General features: G+C 35.3%; 1 protein-coding gene across 1 annotated transcript; it reads left to right on the top strand.

Annotated features, from left to right (window-relative positions):
- The first annotated feature begins 4677 nt into the window (after nt 1–4677).
- Nucleotides 4678–15094, top strand: LOC138135244 (uncharacterized). Its single transcript, XM_069053937.1, has 4 exons — nt 4678–4934; nt 14059–14138; nt 14207–14344; nt 14403–15094. Exons 2-4 carry the CDS (start codon nt 14084–14086, stop codon nt 15092–15094), a joined length of 885 nt encoding a protein of 294 aa, XP_068910038.1. The 5' UTR covers nt 4678–4934; nt 14059–14083.
- The last annotated feature ends 13 nt before the right edge of the window (nt 15095–15107 follow it).

Here is a 15107-nt window from a genome sequence, read left to right as displayed (position 1 = left end):
TATTGACACTCATTCATTGTGACCAATCATGAAAATCACTCTTTGGCTCATACCAACATGACAACGTTTTGACAATTGTTGATAAAAAATTTCAATAATAAACACCGTTCACGTTGTTTTTGCATAATGAGAGGCCATGATTTATTTTTTAACGTTGGACACACTGTTTGATTTCCATCACTAAAGTACCTGACATGTGGACCTATCAAAATGAACATAAAGTGTAATTCAACAGACAGCTTTGCTACCAAATGAAACGCAAAATTTTCATGGCCTTCCATAGATAGAAAATAGACAGATAGACAAACATTCCAGATGTTTTTTTTGTAAAAGTTTTAATGAACGAAAAAAATATTGAATTAATGAATACTTTAAAGAAAGAACGAAGACATTAATTAATGAATGCTAACAGACAGACAGACAAACAATCCAAACGATTTTTTTAAATTAATCGTGAGAGAAAAAATTGATGAATCGATGAGTGTTTTAAAGACTGAACGAACGAATTAATTGATGAATGCGGACAGACAGTCAGACAGACAAACATTCCAAAGTGTGTTTGTTTTTGAAAAAGTTATAGTCATCGAAAAAATGGATCAGTTAATGAATGCTTTATTTGCAGAATAAACGACAAAATTAATTAATGAATACGGGCAGAGAGACAAACATTTCAAACGATGCCTTTTTGTGAAAATGAATTCAGTATTTAATTTTTTTTTGTGGCCAGATTAACGAGATCAAAGCCTTATTTACAACAGAAACAACTTGGTAAATGTAAACGATTTTTTAAATGTAAATAACACTCTTTCTACTTGTAAGTCACTTTGTTTGTAGGTCACGCGTTTTACCGTCTCGATTTCCAACACCTGTCCAAAATAAGATCATTAATAACAGTCATTCAGAACGTATTTTCTCAAATTTGCAGCGACTCATCTGACACAAAAAGGAACGTCAAACTTCATCACATTCAAACAAATTTCCTCCACCTGACCTCCTACCTGCAGAGCCTCGACTTAATGCGACACCGCTTCCAAAACTACCAACGAACGAAATTTTAATGGAAGTAAAATAATTTATGTGCGCTTTTTGTGACCTGTCACAAAAGAAACGTTGAATAGCGAGGTGCATCCAATTTATCTCATGGACCGGGTTTTATACACTGCATTTGATACAAAATAAAAATATGCATCAGAGGTGAGCTTCATATTTTTCAAGCTGCCGTCACATGCAAACGGCGCTGTTGCGGCAACGAGCGGCTTTTTCTTTTTGATTTGGGTCAGCAAGTGATTGATTGCAACTTCAAATTGATTATTAGGGAATGGCAGAGATGTATGGCAATATTTCGCCTACGGTTCAGTCGGCGTCTTCTTGTTCTCGTGTCATTTAAACAATGTGACAACTACTTGTGACGACTCGCGAAATTTAGATTAGTTTTGGCGCGAACAATGTTTGAGACGGCGCCACAATGAGCTTTTAAAGTAAATATCGCTGAATTGTCTCCCGATAAATAATTCCAGTGGAAAGCTCAGCTTTCATTGTGCACAATTTTCATCAAACGTGTGTGTACTTGTGGAAACCACCAACACTTTAAACAAACACATTTTAGAAGTTTAGTATTTTTAAATCCAGTTTCAGAAAATTTGAAACTTTTTTTTTCCTGAATTTAGGACCGCATTCTAACTGCATTCTGATTGTATGACATCAATTACAAACTAACCATAATACCCAAGTTGCAGCTTTGCAGTGATCCAATTTCAACGGAATTTTCACGGAAAGAACGAAAATGCAAAACTCGCTGACAAAGAGTGATTAAATAAAATATGTCCATCAATTATTGCCGCAAACTTTTTGAAACGATGCCCGGAAAAACATTTTCATTTTCATGACATGACTGACAAATAAAAAGTTTGTAATGGAAAAAACTGTGCTCTTGTAATTAATTGCTGCGACTTTTGCTCGTACAGTTATATCAGTTTCATATTCGCATTTTCCCGTATTGTAGTTTACCATTTTTCGACAAAAAATTCCCATCGACGTGCTCCCTATTTTCCTAGTCATACATGCAAGCACATACCTGCTTCCTTAACAAGGACAAAACAAATAGAAACACTGCGGAAGTTTGTACGCTGCATCCGCTTTCATGCTGCTTTCTTATTCGTAATGTATTTCCAAGAAGTTAACACCCACAGAGCCGAGATTGTTATAAAATTATTATTCTCGAGAGCGCCCAATTCGGTTCTAGTCAAGGCGACAAAATCTGATTTGACAAGCGTGATCCTTTTAAAGTAAAATTACATTTTCTGTCTTATTTGCAGATTGATTTTAGTCTTCAATCTTACCGAACGTAACTAATGCGGAATTGTGAATAGAATTACTCCAACGAAACCATGTAATTAGTGCACCAAATTAATCTGACAAACAAATTATTATCAGATGTCATTTTAGACAAACCGGGTGTTGTATGCATGGAGCTTATGTCACTTTATGAATAGTTGGCCAACAGATAGAACTGTCATTTACGCTTTGATGTAACTTTTGCCACAAATAGTTTCATTCACCTTCAAACAAGAGCTTTACTGAAATTAATTACGGGATAAATAAGTTAAAGGTCCTGAATGAATCTGAATAATTTCAATAGTTAATATTTATTTATCTGCTGAGGAAATTGACCTGTTCCTGTTATGAAGATTTTCCCGCCAAAGCAGTCGATCACTTTTATGAACACGTTTTTTTTAGAAAAAAGAACAGTCAATGTAACAGACAATACACTGGAAATTGTGAAACCAACTCCATTTACATTCATTGCACAAATAAAGAAATAAACACCGTTCACGTTGTTTTGGCATAATGGGAGCCCATGATTTGTTTTTTAACGTTGGACACACTGTTTGATTTTCGTCACTAAAGTGCCTGACATGCGGATCTATCAAAATGAACGTAACATGTTGCTGAATTTCCCGCGATGTCTGAGTATTCTTCTATTGCAAAATAGTAAAACTGACAACAATGCACTAGACATTGACGCTATTTATAACCTCAAATTTAGAAGAACATAACTTCAATAAATAGCTTTACTACCAAATTAAATGCATTTCCATGACCTTCCATTTGCCAAAGCAACGTGAATGCATTTTAAGTTAAGATATACGCATTTTTGTTCATAACCTATATTGACTGATTTGTTTGATTCTTCCGTATTTAGCGGATGCAAAAAGTGAAAGTCCGAACAAATAAGCCGGGTTAAATCCTATTAACGATAAACTATGCATTTAATCCTTTTTCAGTTGTGGATTTGGGCTAATTGATTGCTCTCTGCAGATTGGATATTGAATTAATTTTATCAACCTCTACAAACTTGTAGATTACAAGTGATGTGTTTTTGAAATTAGTAGCGTGCTTGCAACAGACGTTGCAGCGACTTATTTTTATCATTTTAGAGGCTTCTCAAAATACAACTTATTGGAATCGGGGTGAAAATATAGCCTGCGCTATAATTAACATGTTGGTATCTTAAAAATGTAAAGTTTTGAACAAATAATGACTGCGACTTTAGTGTATTTTGTGTTACAAACAGAAACATTTTTATTGAGCCAAAGAAACAAGCTAATTTGTCTGTAAGCGTCTGTGACGGTACACAATAAACAAAACTGAATGCGAACGAGACGAACACATTTCAGATTAACGCGATTCGGAAATGACATTATTAAAATTAATTTTGATATCTAGCAACAATTTCCGGCGCGTTATTAGCACACGAAATGTAATTACAGTCATCGTGAATTATTATATTTCGACGATCGTTGAAAACTAACAAGATATTGTGTGTTCAACAATTGTAAACGCCACTCCGACAGTACCGAGCTTTAATGAAAGTCCGTGTTTGCGATAGCGTCAAATTTACAATTTTCTATTGGTACGATTTATATCAATGAAGTGCGGTGTCTGGTGTTCGGGGGCGTTTAAAATTCCCCCATTATTGAATAACATCTTATGCGTGAGCTTTCATGCAGTCAGGCTCTGAGCTTTTGTAACGTAACATGACGGGTGAGAATATTAAAAGACAGGAAATAGGACCGTATTGAGAGTGCATTATCATATGAAAAGCTCTCGATTTATTTACTCTCTTTCTGCCAACTTATTTTGTATTATAAAATTTCATTATCACCCCCTACCCCAAACAAAGAGACGAAAAACTTTCCAAACTCAATTACTATACATAATATGGAATAATTCCATTTTGCCTACCAGCAGCAGCAAACTTTGTTCATGTTATTTTCGACACCGCAATCAACTTTCTTGTAACACTCATTTCGGAGTAGTAATAGGTTTCACATCCGAGATCCGTGATGGAAATAAAAACGGGATAAGAATTGGGATTAGCCGGATGAGGGATGAACGTTGTACACGATACTTTATATTCAATTCCGATACAATTCGAATAACGAGATCACCACTTCGCATCAGTATTCAACCGAACAAAGTACAATGTGGAACGTTCATGTTCGCATTTTGCGACCTCTTGTTTATATAGCGTGGCACTCTTTCACCCGAAAATAATAACACATACACCTGAACCATCGACGTGTGTAAATCATTTTCATTGCAAACATTGCAAACTTTGCACAAGTAAATTGTTTGTTCGTCGTCATTCTGCAGAACAAACAGCTCTCTGATTTGCACTAGACGCGCTGATTTAATTTAAGAAAACGATAAGTGCAAAAATGTACAGAAACGGTCTTGCAAATGATAAATTAATTGCTTTGAAAAGTTTGTCGCCGTAAGCGTGTAATTTACGAGTTTGGGTCGTGGGTCTCGCTAATGCAATTCCAGTTAAATTAATTTGTACAGATCTAATTGGAGTGTGTCCACTACATGTTGTTTTATCAAATGCTGCAACTAATTCCAGCTGGGTTTTGTTAACAGTGATCTGTTTAGTAAGTTCCTTTTGATTCGTATTTAAACTGGACTGTTTGGAAAATTTTAGAAAAAAGCAGTTCAGTCACTCTTTTTTCGTATCAAATTGACATTGTACGGTGCGATCAATTAAAAAATAAATCAAGTCGGCGTGTTACCTATGGCAGCCCATGCTATAGCATAGGTTCCAAAGCAAACTCGATTTATTTTTTAAATGATCGCTCGGTACGATCATTTAAAAAATAAATCGAGTTTGCTTTGGAACCTATGCTATAGCATGGGCTGCCATAGGTAACACGCCGACTCGATTTATTTTTTAAGAATTAAGAAAATGTTTCATCAAATTCATCTTATTATTTATAACGCACGGCTTAGTAGGTATCTACTATTAATGTTAGCAAAGATTTTTTTAAAGAGAATACTGTCAACATTATGAAGAAACGAATAGCTTTATGGTTGTGGCAGGAAGGAAATCACATTTAACACAACAACATTTAACATAAATATTAATCTTCTTTAATATTTATAACCTCAAATGTCACAAGACGAAAACTTCGATAACTCAAGTTACGACGTACTTTTACAACTATAAGATGTGGCAAAGCTAACTTTGATGGCAATTTTTTTTAGACAAACGAACAACGAGTATGAGAAATTTTGTTTAGGTATATCATGATTCTAATATGAAATACTACCATGCGATCAACAATTACCTACATAAGGGGCGGCTGTGACTTTGACAATGTCAGATTTTTGAAGTGAAAACTTCTTTAGACGCGCCACATACATTTTATTGTGACACGGTAAAATCGTTCGCAGCACAAGCTAAAATCGTTCGCAGCACAAGAGAAAATCGTTCGCAGCTCAGCGAAAATCGTTCGCAGCACGACACGGCAAGCTAAAATCAAGGGAGTCGAGTTTTTTAGCGGAGCGAGGGAAAAACAATCAACTGTGCGTCACTTGTCAATTTTAAATTTTCATAGTACAGTCGCGAGCAATAAATTTTGGTCGTCAAGGTCATTCTTTGACGCAATCGAAAATGCTCCATTGTAAAACAGTCGTAAATATCATAACCTATCATCATGTTGTATGACATTAATTGACATTTTTTTCTCAATTTTTTGACACTTTGTTGACGTGGGCATAATCAGACAGGGAAATTTTTTAAAGTTGTGACAATCTAACCAAATTTTGAAATGACCTTGACGACCAAAATTTATTGCTCGCGACAGTACGTTGTGTTGTGACCTGACCGACCTCAGTGCAGAGCTACAGGGTAACTGCATATATATACAGGATATTTCACGAGTGATAATAAGCCTGACGTAATTTAAAATGCTACCCACATTATATTACCAAAAAAGCTGGTTACTGTCATTAAAATGTCCGGCTTTTTTTGAAAATGTATTGTGGGTTGAATTTATTATTCCGTCAGACTCATTATCACTCGTGAAATACCCTGTATAATTTTATATAATATAAACGATAAAGACACAACAAATATTGTAAGTTTACAGATGAATGTACGATTTAATACGTAATTCTCAATTAAAATATATGGCTTGAACAATTCATCTATTGGAAAAATTTGTGTAGCAAAATGTGAAGAGGAAAATGGACAAATTATTATAATACAGGGTATTGGTATTGCTATGAAAACTTGTGTTATGTTCAATATCATCGTCAAGAAAATAAAACTTAAACATCCGAACCTAACCTCACAAATTTTGCTAGAGTGTACCTCTAAAAGTGGACGTATTTGCAGTTTCTATTGAAAAATATAGATTTTTGATGTTTATTTAAAAACAGCATTGGATTTAAATAATATTAATTATTTATGCCTTGCTCCTTATTGCTCCAAGTCATCCATAATGATATATTTTTTATAGAATAGAAGTTTTCACTTCTGTCGTGCGGTCTTAAGCACACACTCTTTTTTTGTATCTTTGCTAACGCAGCTAATAAACGTCAAACAACTGTCACTATGAATCAAATTTTAACGCAAAAATGGTTTTTACTTCAGAACATAACGGAGAATGGACGTGTGCACATTGCTGTTGCCTGTTTGGCCGAGTTTCGGTAAAAATTTCCAAATTGAAATTGAAACCTCTGCACCGCACTTGTGCTACCACTGCCTTTACCAAGGTTATCGACCAAACAGTTCTTTGATCTGCATATATATTACCCTGTCAAGTATCCAAATTTTAGCGTATGATAAGTTCTTCGTTTAATGAACGGTGCCATAAAGCCAAAAGTGGAAACGACGATTAGATATTTGCGTAAGTCAGATAGTACAAAAGGTATATTTAAAGCACGGCTTAAAGCTAGTATACAATAAATTATTCTCTGAGTAATGTATAATTCATAAACTAGGCCGCATTTCCATTATCCGTCACGCCATGGTCCTGGATGAATAGTATCATTGTACCTATTTATATTCAGCGTAAAAACTTAACGAATGTTCTCAAATTCACTGGAATACATTCAGCTCAGCTCCTCCAATTCCGCCTTGTTTTGTGCGTTTTAACTGCAGTTCTCTGGAACGAGGTCGATCCGGTCAAAACAAAACTCTGGAACAACGATGACGATACGTCCGCAGTTTGTACAGTCTGGATGTGACGACTGGCTCGACCTTTGTCCCTCGATATCGTGCATGCAATAGCTATTTGTGCAATAAGTTAGGAAAAGTGATTTTTTTCCTTACGAGATGCGGGATTTTTAATCGAGACGAAGTCGAGATTAAAAACGCGTCGAGTACGGAAAAAACACTTTTCCTACGAATTGCACACATGATTTTTTCTACTGGAGTTTGGAAAATACATAAAATTTGGATATTTTTAATATACTATTAATTATTTCTAAATTAAAAAGCGAAATCAAAATTGTTCTGCTTTCGTTACCATAGAGAAACAATTTATTAATGAAAAATTGTGAAGGCGTTTAAGCTTTTGTCTCAATTAAATACTAGTTTTTACGTTACGTATCCCAGGAGACGACCAAAATTGAACTTTTAGTGTTGAAATATTATTTCCGCCCATAGTAGGAAATTTTTCACTTTTCCTAACTCAAATTAGTATTACAATGTTGAAGTTTTCCAAACTCTAGTAGAAAAAAATTGTTCCAGTCGCGAGTTATACTGAATATTGCTTTCAGAACCGTTCAACCAACCTAATTGATAATATCGAAGTTTCAAGTTATTGTGAATGGAAAATATCTCTGATCTGTTAAAGTGTGAAATATTGGCCCATCGGTAGGAGTTGGTTTATTCGCGTGTATCACTTTTATAAATTGCGTTTTCTTTCCGTATCGGAAGTATTTTATTGACGACAGCGCAATTTCCCATACACGTGCAGATATGTAAATGGGGGCAGATTACAATATATTTTCTCTTTTTGTAATGAACCCTCCGCATTATTGCGTTTCGCAGTCTTCCGAACCGTCGTAAAGGGAGGTTTTCCTGTAATTCCTTATGTTTGTTTAAGACTTTCGACATACATAAATCCTAAAACGAAATTTAAAATTGCCGGAAATTCTTTACTGAAACTGGGACGACTGTTTATGTGACAAATTAAGCACACCAGAGGGACCAGTTCAAGGGCTATCTAACAAATAACCTTCTTGTTTAAAAGTACACAATTCCATTTTCTTTGTCTTAATTTGAAAGGGGTAAAAGATGGTTATGTCATAAATTTTAACTAATTTCGTTAGGGCTTGCGCCGGCACAACCTGGGATAAGCCGTGTTGTCCCGGAATCCCGATATTTATCGGCGGCGGCAAGAACACATCTAACAATTTCATTAAACCCACCTAGACCCTGAAAATTCAATGGAAACCACGTGAATCTGCATAAACAGCAAATAAAACAGTTAATACTTAAATTGAACGAGACATAAATTCGGTTTATATTCGAATCCTTATTATCGTGTTAGATTCAGTCTCGATTTTCTTCTCGTTCGATTTGTCCCTTCTCATTAACTATTAAAGAGTGTCGGTGAAAATTTTCTACTCGGTCTGTCCCACATTACTTTCCCTCTTTTCCATCGATAACACACGTGCTGACGAAGATGCGACGACTCTAATCCAATTATCACCACAAGACGAGCCTAATGCGGTTAGTGTGATGGGCTTCGGCGGACGTATATTCCATCAATCATGGTATAATTTTAAGTAGCCGGGCTTGATTGTCTCTAAGCTGATTATTCATATCCGGATAGAGCGACCTCGTATCATCACAATTAGATAATTTAATGGCGCATGTCAAAGCTGCCGACCCAAGCCCTTCGTGATACTCATCGACTTAATTCATTTCTCAAGAACAGCAATTTTATTTGTGCCGTCGAGAGGTTTCACACATTTTTTACTGATCATTTCGCGGAGATTACAGATAAATTGAATAGTTTAGGTCCCGAGGGGTGACCTTGCCGCATTCCTTAATGTCATCAACGAATACAACAATAACAGACACATTTCTTTTAGTGATGACGAGAAATTTTGCCGAAACTCCAACAAAGAAAGTGGTGTATGATACACAAAATCGCCATTGTTTATATTTTCATTGCGATAATTGAATAATTTGTGTTCTCGAATTAAAACATTTTTTTGAGAATCACATAAATATTAAAATTGACAAAACCCCTTGTTTTTAGGCAACCAAGCAATCACATTCTTTAACCTTTATGGTAATATTGTAGGTTTTTAAATTCCACAACCAACTTCGACGTACACAACATGTTCTCTTTTGTGTTTTTTTCATTTATTTCTTTGACAGTTATCAGTGCAGTTCAATCACAGCCATTTACAAGGCTGACTCGATTGCAAATTTTCCCGAGCCCACGATATTTATTGTTTTACAGGTAGAGAACAGTCTGACAACAATGCTTTTCTGGTGGAGAGTGTAGGGTGAAACTGAAAACGGAAATAGATTGAGGCAATGTGCAGCGATGTTTGAGCACCTTTTGAGAAACCATTCGTTTGTTTGTTTACCTTTGCTGTACTGTTAATTGAAATAGGTAGATAGCTTTGGGGCAACTTTTCCGCAAAACGGAAGTTATTTCAGTATCCGATCGGAATAATTGCAGAATACCGACGTTCCGGAGTGATTACGAAGCATCCATCAGCGGCGTCTTTTTGCCGGTCTTTGTGTGAAGTAAGTCGGTAACAATTACCGAGAGCTTAATGTAGCCGAGATCTTCCGTAAATTGCTTTTATAGTTTTAAACCCACCCTTTAATTTATGGAGTGGTTAGATCTAATTTAAAGCAGATCGTTTGAATCAGCAACTCGGCACCAGAACAACGCATCCTCTTCGCCAATAGCCGCCAAGCCGCGGTGGCTTAGGTGCTTTGCTAGACTGCTTCTCATTTCTCAACTAATTAAAAGTTAACCTGAGTGTAATATATCTTCCGGCGTGATTAAAATAACAAGAAAATTGCTTTTATAATGCGACAGAGGAAATTTTTCGGAGTGAGTGGAATTCGTAAACGGCCGTTCGCCAAATGGACCGCGACATTAACTCTACTAGTTCGGAAAAGTAATAATTGATGAACGAAAAAATTGTTCTCCGGGGATTGGATTTATTCTACACTTGATGTGTGACCGGCTCGAATCGAATTTTTCAAAATTGTTAGTATTGGGGTTGATTCAGTTCGCCGAATAACCGTCATTCGTCATTGCCATCCATCCGCGATCTGTTGGCTTTCCTTTTATCTCTTCAGATTGCAAATATTCGAGAGCTTTCTGTAAAAGCGAACAGGTGTAATAAATTAAACGAAAACAATATTACTTTCAGTAGCTAACACTAAAATCGATAGCGTCATTTGTAGAAGGATGTCCGAGGGCGACATTGTAAAAACATTTTTCAATCTGATCGTCGAATTCGACAATTGCTTGATTTATTTGGTATCGGATGAGTCGAATTAATCCGGGTTAAAAAAAATAACGAATTTGTTTTATAACGCTCATCAATTATTGACGAAAGTGAAAAAGCTTTTTGTTACTACTGTATTATTAAATGCGCACATTGGGAAATTAACAGGTTGATAATCACCGATGCATTCAATTTCAAAATGAATTTTAATGGTTCCGTCAAATGCTCAATTTGCAGTTTCACTTTGCCTGCAGCTGTTCATAATATTCTTCAATAATAGTTTCATGATGCTGAATAGTTCAGTCGATATGATAAATTCTGCTAGAGCGAACATGTGAAAAGGTTTCTTGTGATATACCAATTAAAATGGGAACACTGCCACTCGTGATAAATCTCGTCGGTTATTATTACAGTCAGATACTTCTACGTCTGTGTCTGCTCAGTGAAGCCTAGCTTATGATGAATTTCCTCAATTATTCATGCTCATCCCTGACTTTTAGTGCATATCAACTTTATATGGAATTTATAGCAGTTAAAGATAATACGTCTACACAATTTATAATATATTTTCTAAAAACACTGAGCACAGACTTACACACAACGTGTCTCAGAAATAAGTACATTAATTTTAACTAGTAATAGAACTCGTTAATAGCAACAATATATTTTTTCCTAAACCTTGAAGTTACCCAATTAAAATTATTGAAAGATTTGGCACAAATTTCGTTACCCGCCTATGGGGAGTTTTGCTTCGCCGATGCCGATAAGCGAAGAACAAAAAACAAATGTAAGAAAACTTTCACTTGTTTTTTGCTAACTAAGCACAGCGGCTAACTGCTCCGCCCGTTGCTGTGACCTATAATGATAAGGGTGGAGGAGAAAAATGAGAATCATGTGATAGATATTAAATGAAAACAATTTTAATAATAAATATATATTTTAAACTGGTCTTAATTAATCGCCCATACCTAAGATAATGACAAAATGTCTCCTAAAATGAGTGTATTAATTCTTATGAAGTATTCAGATTAATCAGTAATCACTAATCATTACAAGAAGTACACTCACCGGCACAAAAAACGACTCATTATGATTTCTTAAATATGTAAATGCAATGGTCACCATGGCAACCGAATTGTTTTGTTTAAATAAATAATTAGAAAATTTGCGTTTTTCCACGATGTGTTTTTGTCGGTTGATTTACGTGTTAAAAGATTTAATGTGACAATACGAGATACTAATTTAAAATGCTGTTCAAATTTTGGCAATTTTTCATAACATAATTTTTTTTCTGGAAAATTACTTTTATTTTTTTTTTCATTAAAATTTTATTTGCTGTGTTTAATGTTTTGTTTGTCGGATATTCTTTGGCAAAGAATAACTTAAATAGCACCTACCAATACAACATGACACCAAAAAAAAATTCTAAGACAATGAATTACTTAAAATTCAAAGTGAGTCGCGAAGTGAGTCGTTTTTTGTGCCGGTCAGTGTATTTAAAGTGACCGCCGTTATTGTCAATAATGAGGGCGCCGACGAAATGATTCTTCCACTTTTTCCAGCATTTCTCTGTTGTTGCGAATAATTGTTGTTCATGTAGGTACCCCACAAGAAGGAAATTCTCTGGGCTCGAGGAGCACTCCCGCACGTTTCACCATGCGCCAAAACAATAAGTATGTATTCACTATTCGAAAATAAACCTGCCATTTTCACAAAACTTTACCTTAAATCACAGAATCAACACGTAAACACCTGCCATTTGGAGTCGGATAAAACTAACTAAAAACTCTCCACCTCGACCGCAGAGCGAAAAAACTTTATTCTAAAAACAGAGTGTTTTGCGCTGATTTTACAAAAAATATTATTTCACGGTCACTGTCAATGGGTCAAATAACTAGAAAATAGACACCTCGTTAATTTATGAGGGGCTAAAATACTGAAATGAAAATTATATTTCAAAAAAACGGTACATAGCAATTTTGTTGTTCTTGACGAGATTTGTTACTGATTAATATTAATGTACTTGCTTATTTCTGAGACACGTATATCACACAAAAAGTTTGTGTATAATTAATACCTATATTACAAAAATATAATTGAAAAAACATAGATAAAGCACTAAATACAGAATTTACTTTTACACTCTGTTTCATTCATTTAATTGACAGATCATTATTATCAATTTGATCGACATTTGAATGCAATTGCCATTTAGTGATAATTAAAAGCTTAAATGGTTTTTTGTACTCATAGCCTTGAAAGCAACGCTTCCAACATCCAACGCTCGCTCCGAAACGAGTGCTTCCCGGTCGACTCGAATGTAAAAATTGCAAAAATCACTGGCCCTTTGAGGCATTCAAAAAATTATTGCAAAAGTTGAAATATCAAGTGAAGCAATTGTTTTCAATAACCAAAGATCACTGCCTCCTTGGTTTTATGTTCGTTTATGTTTAATGTATTAAAACAAAAAAATTTAATTTAATTTTCGTACAAAAAATATTGTACGAACCACTTGCGTGAAGACATCTTCCGTTCATTCGCGCATTAATTAAAGGCACTCGCTCCTTCGTCGCTCGTGCTTTAAAAACTGCGCTCATGCGGGAACATCGTCTTCCCGCACTTGGTTCGTAAATAACTATATTATGAAGGCGCATGGCATCACGCCTGGATTTATTTATCATTACGGATATTCCTATCAAGTAATGATAATTCTTTTTTCTATTATTATTAAAAAAAGGAGTTAATGTGATGGGTGAGTAATTTTGTTGCATCCGTATTTCTGTTCACATTTCCATTTTGTAGTAAATCTTAACTTAGAAACTTAAATAAATAAACACTCAGTTATTTTCGTTACTTATTTTCTGATAAATATGACAAACATTATTCTGTCGAATAATAAATAAATAATTATACTTCACTGACCCGGTAGTCGATCGGTATTCAGACAAGATTTCCCCTTAATCTTATCAAAGATGAAAAAAGTCGAAGTAGCTTTTATGAATATTTATTAAATCTAACTTTGAAAATTTCGTTCAGTCTTTTCTAATTTACCGATCGTCCACCAAACCACCAAACTTCTTGTAACTTTGTGTTAAATTAATTTAGACGGTCTTGTTTGATGACCACATCGCAACTGCAAATATTACGATTGCTTGTTTTAATTTACCGATTATTAAATCTCAAAACAATAAAGTAGATCATAATAACATTAGCATGTTTATTTCCTATTTGCAAACTTAGCACATTTACGTTACATATTTAAACGAAATCGCATTTCAGTCTTAAATTGGGTGCAACAGTGACCATGTATTTAATAATAAAATACTTGATTCGATGTGTTATTTTTCTGCAATTTTTAGGTAACATTTTTTACTAAAATAACAACAACCGAATTCTATTAACTGAAATATCTTTAATGTATTTCTAGAACTCGGCACATCGTATACTGTCGATAGCAACATAACTCAATCTGACTGTCAAACGATTTGCATAGCATCAGGAGGCCAAGCCGAATTTGATGTGGAAACCAAATTATGTAAATGTCTGTTATCAAAAAATGTGGATGGTATGTGATAAATCAAGGAAAGTATTTTCTAAATTTTATTTTCGACGCATTTTTCCAGATACTGACGTTGCCTTGATCAACAAAAATGCGAAACTCGTCGGTAAAAACTTAGACGGCGCGGACACAACTGATCGTGAAATTATTATCAAAAGAGAGATTCACGATGAAGACAAATCTACAACAGAACCAACAACCACGATTCGTTTCGTCTCCGAAACAACTGTAATTAATGACAAAATAATTACAACAGCGGAACCGGAAAAAGAAACCGATTTGAATCCGGAAGCTATTGTGGGACAAGCCCCGCAAAGGAGAATTCATCACCCGCGTTTAGGGCCGCAAAGACGCCAGCGCGAACCCAGACCTATAACCCCCGAACAACAACACCTGATGCTACAACAAATCCACGACCATTTGCAACGTTTGGAACAACTTTCTGATCAAAGACTCCGTCAGATCGAAATCGACGCTGTTAACGTTAGTTTGCGACAGCTGTCGCAGACTGTGGTTCACACGCCAGCGCAAAGATCGCGTTTCAGGAACGTTGTGGAGGAAACTAGAAGAAGACAACAAAGACAAAGACTAGGACCACATGGTCGTCTGGTTGGTGCCGCTGCGCCTCACAATATAGAAAATTCGACGGCAAAAACAGAGAGTGAGGTGGAAAGTGCACTCAAAGAGATATTTCATGGGAAGAAGCAGCGACATTTTGAAATAATTACGCAGGACCCTAGGTTAATTGATGAGTAGTTGAAACAACAAT

Source organism: Tenebrio molitor, chromosome 7 (assembly GCF_963966145.1).
Source record: "Tenebrio molitor chromosome 7, icTenMoli1.1, whole genome shotgun sequence".
Lineage (NCBI taxonomy): Eukaryota > Metazoa > Arthropoda > Insecta > Coleoptera > Tenebrionidae > Tenebrio > Tenebrio molitor.
This window is presented reverse-complemented; position numbering and strand designations above follow the sequence as displayed.

Excerpts from the sequence above, each read along its gene's own strand:
- LOC138135244 (XM_069053937.1), top strand. The coding sequence starts at position 14,084 with ATGTATTTAATAATAAAATACTTGATTCGATGTGTTATTTTTCTGCAA. Across the intron at positions 14,139-14,206 it reads TATTTTTCTGCAATTTTTAG|AACTCGGCACATCGTATACT; the intron begins GTAACATTTTTT and ends ATGTATTTCTAG. Across the intron at positions 14,345-14,402 it reads GTTATCAAAAAATGTGGATG|ATACTGACGTTGCCTTGATC; the intron begins GTATGTGATAAA and ends GCATTTTTCCAG.